Source organism: Apodemus sylvaticus, chromosome 4 (assembly GCF_947179515.1).
Source record: "Apodemus sylvaticus chromosome 4, mApoSyl1.1, whole genome shotgun sequence".
NCBI classification, from domain to species: Eukaryota; Metazoa; Chordata; class Mammalia; order Rodentia; family Muridae; genus Apodemus; species Apodemus sylvaticus.
In genome coordinates, this window is record NC_067475.1 from 79997597 (window position 1) to 80004685 (window position 7089).

Sequence of the window (7089 nt, forward strand, 5' to 3'; positions counted from 1 at the left end):
AGGGTTGTGTCCACACTGTAGCCAAGTGGAGCACATGGAGGAGATACTTGGAGTCTGTCTCCCCATTTCCTAAAGCGTGTTAAGCATCCAATAGCAGCTCCCTTTCCTGGTACCTCATGATCTGAGTGAGGGTGGAGGGAAGGCGAGAAGTGGAATTCCAGTCCAGAAGCATGGGTGACCCCCACCTGCCCTCTGCTGACCTAAAACCTTCACGCCCTTCTGGGCCCGAGCACAGGGAGTGTGTGCGTGAAGGAGGGGAAAGCAGCCCACTCCAAAGGGGTAAGCTTGCTGTGCTCAGCACTCTGGTGCTGGGAGGACAGTGGTGTGGAGGAACAGAGAAGCCCTTTGTGGGGCTGGAGAGATGGCTCAGAGGTTACGAACACTGACTGCTCTTCCAAAGGTCCTGAGTTCAAATCCCAGTAACCACTTGGTGGCTCACAACCACATGGTGGCTCACAACCATCCATAATGAGATCTGACACCCTCTTCTGGTGTGTCTGAAGACAGCTACAGTGTACTTGTTTATAATAATAAATTGTTGGGCCTGACTGAGTGAGGTTTACTGGAGTGAGGAGAGGTCCTACATTTAATTCCCAGCAACCACATGAAGGCTCACAACCATCTGTACTCATATACATAAAATAAATAAATAAATCTTTTTTTTAAAAGAAGCTCTTCATGTGCTATGTAGTTCTAGGATGCCAGACGGACGGTCCAACCACCCTGCATCCACTGGCTACACTTCTAGAGGACCTGGGTTCGATTCCCAGCACCCACATGGCAGCTCACAACTGTCTGCAACTCCAGTTCCAGGGGTTTCAACACCCTCACACAGACTTGTGTCTTGCAGTCAAAACACTAGTAAAGTAGTATTTTAAAAAAACAGTAAAACTTTCTTTCTTTAAATCATGATGTTGGCCAGGCAGTGGTGGCGCATGCCTGTAATCCCAGCACTCTGGGAGGCAGAGGCAGGAGGATTTCTGAGTTCAAGGCTAGCCTGGTCTACAGAGTGAGTTTCAGGACAGCCAGGGCTATACAGAGAAACCCTGTCTTGGAAAAAACAAAACAAAACAAAACAAAAAAACCCCAAATCCAAAACAACAACAACAACAAAAAAAACCCCCAAAAACCAAACCAAAACAAAACCAAAAAAACATGGTGTTTTGGGGCTGGAGAGGTGGCTCAGTGGTTAAGAGCAGTGACTGCTCTTCCAGAGGTCCTGAGTTTGGTTCCCAGCAACCACTTGGGATCCGATGCCCTCTTCTGGTGTGTCTGAAGATAGCTACAATATACTCATACATTAAATAAATAATATTTTAAAATTATAGTGTTTCCTTTTGGGGGGATCAAGTCACAGTAAAAACAAGAAAACATTAAACAGGAGGGAATTAAACATCTGATGAAAGAAGAAAGAAGAACATGAACTTCGGTCTGCCCACCTCTCTTCAACAGAGGCTCCTCCCTCAGCCCATGGCTCTAGAGTCTTCTTATATTGTCTAAAAACAAGCAGACAAACAACAACCCCCCAGCCTAACCAAACAACAACAACAACAACAGCTTTCCCAATGGAGGCTAGAGAGATGTTCAGTGGTTAGAGCCTTTCTGTTCTTCCAGAAGAACTGAGTTCTGTTCCCAGCACCCCTGTCTGGGGCTCGCAACTGTCTATAATTTTACCTCCAGGGTGTTCAACGCCTCTGGCCTCTTGAGGGCACCTGCACTCCAGTGCACATGCCTGTATGTAGACACACACCCCTCCACATAGTTTAAAATAATAAAAGCCCGCCAACAATAGAATGGCTGCTCCCCTATGCCCGGCCACATACAGCCTGATACAGGTGCTCACTGGCTTACGATAGGGTTACATGCTGATAAACTCATTGTGGGTCAAAAATAGCCTGCATCAAGAGTGCCTTGGGTGTGTATAACCTGCAGAATGAGTCAGTTCAGCAGTGCAGGCTGTGCGGAGTGCTGGCTGTTTACTGTCATGCTATGTAGGTGACTGGAGAGGCGGCTCCCTGCACCTCCTAGTCATAGTCAGTGGAAAGGTCAAACTTCAAACTTCTAGATATGATTTCTGTCACGGAATGTGTATTGCCTCGGTATTGTATCTTACGGTCTAGAAACCCTTAGTCAAATCGTCAGTTTGGAACCTTTCGTAGTTTACAAAGTGAAATAGGGGCCGGGGCTTTGGTTCAGTTGGTAGAGAGCTCGGTGAGCATGTAAAGGCCCTGGCTACCATTTTCTGCACTGAAAACACAAATAAAACAAAAACCTAAACATCTCTCTGGACTCTCTGCTCTTCAAATGGTTTCTGAGGCCTTTTGGAGCCGGTTAGCTGTTGGCCTGGTTGCCTGTCTCCCACGACCCCTTCGCCTTCCAGTGCGCACTGCCAGCGCGCCTTCCACATTTTCCATCCATGCTCTCATCTCCCTCGTTCCCTTTGCCCTTCTTCTCCTCTCCTCGGGATCCCAGAGAGCTCTTCTGTGCCCTTCCAGCCCCTGTAGTAAACAGCTAGAATCAGCCACCAAACCCTGACTGAATGCAGATCTCTTATCTCATGCCCACTTGGGCACATGCTCCCAGGCAGGCCCTGGGAGGCTCCCCTCCTCTCTTTGAGATCCCCACCAACTGGGTACTCAACACTCACAGTTGAAGCTGCTGTCCTCCTTGTCCCCAGAGGCCTCTTGTGGCCTCCGTGGGGTCCTCTCTCCAGCTGGCCGAGTTTCTGTGGCTCGTGTGTACAGCACGCGACACAGGGGCTAAGGAAGGAGGAGAAAGAAAACTGGGGTGGCACAGGCTCGCTCCAGTGTGTAGTCTTATAAGGCACAGCAGGGTTATCACCCAGTTGTTAATATGACAAAATAGTCCCATCCTGATTCGCAAGCAACCAGTGGTTGCTGTGGATTGCCTGCTGTCATGGCCTCCCTGGACCCTCCCCTGCACCCTTTAACCTTCCCTCTGATACACCCCTAAAAGATAGTGCCTAGCGCAGAAACCATCCTTCCTCACAGGTGGCTGTGGACCACAAAGACCAGACCCTGGAGCACTCAGGGACTAGAATATGGAAGAACTTTGGAGACCAGGAGGGCTCTGAGGTAAGAGGGTGGCCAGGGGCCACCGGGACCGAAGGTCAGGTCCTGTCAGAGCTATGAGGACAGGAAACTATGCCTACCTCACTCCACTCAGTCACAGGCACCAAGGTTGGCTGACACAGGGCAGGGGGCCTCAACAGCAGGTGGGGGGTGGAGGGTATCCACACTTTCCACGGAGGGCAGTTGGCTACGATGAGCTTGCTGAAGTTGAACTTGTAGGTAAACCTCTTGCCTTTGGTCTTGTGCAGGATCCTCTTGTTGTAGTAATACCTAGAGCATTGAGAGTTGCCTCTGTGAGGAAGGGAGAGACCGGGAGTCTCCTCTGTTCATGTAGCAGTTGCCGGAGGACTCCAGCCATCTTCCCACAGTGAGAGCGTTTCCCAAGCCCTGCGATAAAGCAAGCGGGCTGGAGAGCCAAGAACGGCAGCCTTTCCTTGAGCCCGGCCTCTCCGCCATCCTCTCACCTGAGGGCCCGGCTCAGCTTGTCATAGTTCATCTGCGGTTTGCACTTCCTGCGGCCCCAGAGGCGAGCCACTTCGTCGGGGTCCTTGATGACAAACTCCCCGTACTCTCCCTGCTGCCAGGCGATGACGTGTTGGAACTCTTCCTTCTGCAGCAGTTCCAGGATGAAATGCCACAGCTGTATCTGCCGGGAGCCTGGCGACGACTCAGCTTTGTAGGCCCAATCAGGGAAGGCCAGACCTGGGTCAGGGTGAGTTCAAGGGTCACCTCCTGTCCTCAGGCCCTGCCCAGGTGGCCTTCAGGAGCATAGGGAGGAGGCAGGGAGGCCTACCTGAGATCCAGTAGTTGAGGGGGGCAGCCAGGATGCCTTCTGAGAAGCAGTTGCAGGGCATGGCGAGTGGTAGGCGAGAGAGGGTTGAGTCTGGACTGAAGGCCTGTGGGAAGTAAGTGACAGGGGAAGCATGGCGGTGAGGGAGGAAGGAAGGGTTCAGGATGACAAGAGAATCCAAGGCAAGAAGTTTCTGGTATGCAGCCCAGCCTCTGTGCAGACCTCCTTACTGCTCAAAGGCTACCCCGGGGCGGTAGCTTGGGTCTAAGCCCTAGGTAGAAAGGCAAATGGTCCTCCATTTTAATCCTGATGGAGTTAGAGAGACAACTGTCCATAGGGCTCAGCAGGAGCTTGTTTTTGAGACGAGGGAAAGATTTCCCCTCTATCTTTCAGTGCAGAAGCAGTGTCGTTAATATACACTAGTCGTGGTTTTCGGGTGTTTTGAGACAGGATTTCATGTAGCTCAGTGCTGAGTCTCACTCACTATTTAGCTGAGGCTGACCTTGAACTCCTGATCTTGCTGCTTCCACCCCCTAAGTGTTGGGATTGCTGGCATTGGCCACCACCCTGGGTGGCCCATTCTGGTAACTTTGCAACAATTTCACACTGGAGAAGGGAGGGGTGGGGGTGGGAGGGTGGGGGAAGTGTTATGTCGTTTTCACTGAAGCCCAAATGCCTGGTGTGCGGCGGTCAATCAGTGATTGCTGACGGAATAAATGAACACTAATGGCTTCTCAATGGTCCTTGGCTGCTGCAGTTTTAAAATGTTACCTCCATCACTTCCATCACCCCCAAGCTATGGAGGATCTGATTTTTATTTCATATTCTTCCTCCAAAAGTTACCTTTTGGGGTTATTGAGGTCGCCCCCACCTTCAGGGTCTCCCTCTCAGCCAGAGAGGGAAAGTGGCAGATGGTTGGATAGATACTCGGATGCACGAGAGGACGGAGCTGAGAACGGCTACCTGGCTGAGATCAGAAACGCAAGGCATGTTTTTCCAGTCTCGTCCCCTTGTTTTAGGGAGACAGAGGCGTGTCTGGTCAGGGTCGGAGCTGTACCCAGCTGGGCCACACCCCTTTCTAGAGAAATACATGTTGTGTGTTCTCAGCATGGCCAAGCTGGAGAGAGGGAAAGGGAGAGAGACTTTACAAAGGCCCCTCAGCATAGCTGCAGTCACCCTTTAAAATCTACCTTCCCGAGTTTCCCCAGGACTTTCAAACATGTCATCTATGGCAGGGATTCTTGACCTTAATGAACATGACAATCATCTGATCACACGGGCTGGCAGGGTCTGTGGTAGTACATGTCGGACATGCGGGGAGGTGTGGTGGCCGCTCACCCCTGGATGGTGGCGGTTTGAGTGTCAGGAGCCTCTGAGCCCAGCAGCAGCGTGGAGCTTCCTGAGGTCATTCTCCAAGTTAGAGACTGGAAAGCAAGACCTCAGGTCAAGGCTCTTAAGACTCTATCTGGGTGTGGTGTATAAGCGTAGAGTGTCCTGCACACAGGAGACAGAGGCAGGGAGGTCTTCACAGGTCGAGGCCAGCTTGGGCTACACAGAGTCCCAGGACCTGAGTTACACAGTGAGACCCTGTGTTCTAAAAAAGGAGAAGGAGGAGGAAGAAGAAAAAAGTAAGGGAATCCAGAGCCTTGGATGTGGAGGGTTAAGACACCTAAGTGCCCTGGAACTGGGTCATGAGAAGGGAGAGAGAGAGAGACAGAGAGACAGAGAGACAGAGAGACAGAGAGTCCAGCCACGGAGAGAGGCAGGTTCTGACACCTCCTCTCCTACCTGAGAAAAGTCAAAACCGTTGTAGGGCATGACTGATCCCAGCACTTGGAAGGCAGAGGCAGAAGGAACAAGAGTTCAAGGCCAACCTCAGCTACATAGCAAATTTGAGACGAGCCTGGGCTATATGAGACCTGCTCCAATAAACAAAACAAAAGACAACCCAAAACACAACCCCCATAAGCAAATGACCCCCGAACCCAAGCATGAAACCAGAGTGGTGCAGTGAGGGGTGACCCTCCCGTTCCTTTGCACAGCTTCCTCCGGATATGTGCCACGTCTGGGAGTCGTTCATGAGTGATCTTGCCAGTTCTGCTGTGGACAGCCTTAGCACTGGGAAGTATCGCCAAGGGTCTCTTGTAGATTCTTCCTTTCCCACCTGAGGCCCCAAGCTGACCCTGGAGGAGCTCCAGAGAAGCGCGGCTTTCAGCTCCACTGCCAACAGTACCAACCGTCTTTGTCACGTAACCTTAATCCTTTGTGTGTCACTTAAAAAAAATCTTTAAAATGTATTAACATGTGTATATGTGCATGGGTGTTTGTACACATGCCGTAGCATGCATGTGGCGGTCAGAGTACAGCTCTGTACAGCTCTGTGGGATCTCTTCTCTTCTTTCCCTTTTAGGTGGTTTCAGGGATGTAACTCAGGTCACCAGGCTTGCTCTGCAAGCACTTTATCTACTGAGCCATCTAGCTGATCCCTGTGTCACCTTAATCTTCACATTGGTGTAGAACTTCCCTGGCCGGGAGCATCTCACCCAGTGCCTTCCTGTCACCTGTTCCCTGGGCCCTGGCTCTGTCTGTCTTGAGCTGTAGGCCACACACACACACACACACACACACACACACACACACACACACTCACAAAGATTGGCTATGTTCAATGTACTGGCTGTGAAGAGCCCTACAGCACCCATGGCAAGATGAATACAGTGTCTTCCAGGATGCATACTGGGAACCATAAATCAGAAAGGATCCTAGCCCAGTCTGGCATGGTCATTGTAGGTCTCCAAAGCATTCTGTATTTCTGGAAGGACTACGGCAGCAAGTGATCGTTATTACCATCTCCATCCGTCTGATTACTAATAATGCTAATCCCCTTGGCCAGTATAAGTGTTCATTACAACACAAGTAGGTTCTAGGTCATTATTTAATAGAAGCAATATAGATAACGACAAAAACAATGGGGAACAAAGCTTCAGCTGGGCGTGCAGCCAAAGACAACCTCCCGAGCCGCTTCACCCCGTCGCTTTGTGAACTTGGGACTGCCATCAGCTCGGGATGAGGTGCTGCCCTTGCTGTGTTACTGATTCCTCACAATAACCTTTTGAGGTTGGTATTGGCTACATTTTTGTAAGCTGAGGAAACAGAGGCTCAAAAGATTAAGAGACTTGCTCAAGATCCTGCCAAGTGGTGGAGCTG

The 7089-nt window shown here is 50.7% G+C and overlaps 1 protein-coding gene across 1 annotated transcript in view; it reads right to left on the bottom strand.

The window, feature by feature from the left end:
* Positions 1–4031, bottom strand: part of LOC127682304 (ETS translocation variant 3-like protein) — a 6682-nt gene extending 2651 nt beyond the window's left edge. The window contains exons 1-4 of the mRNA XM_052178682.1: positions 3886–4031; positions 3557–3794; positions 3173–3362; positions 2648–2759 (exon numbers count right to left, since the gene is read on the bottom strand). Of these exons, the coding sequence (XP_052034642.1) occupies positions 2648–2759; positions 3173–3362; positions 3557–3794; positions 3886–3946 (601 nt within the window). The 5' untranslated portion in view covers positions 3947–4031. The remainder of the gene's footprint in view (positions 1–2647; positions 2760–3172; positions 3363–3556; positions 3795–3885) is intronic.
* Positions 4032–7089: the final 3058 nt, after the last annotated feature.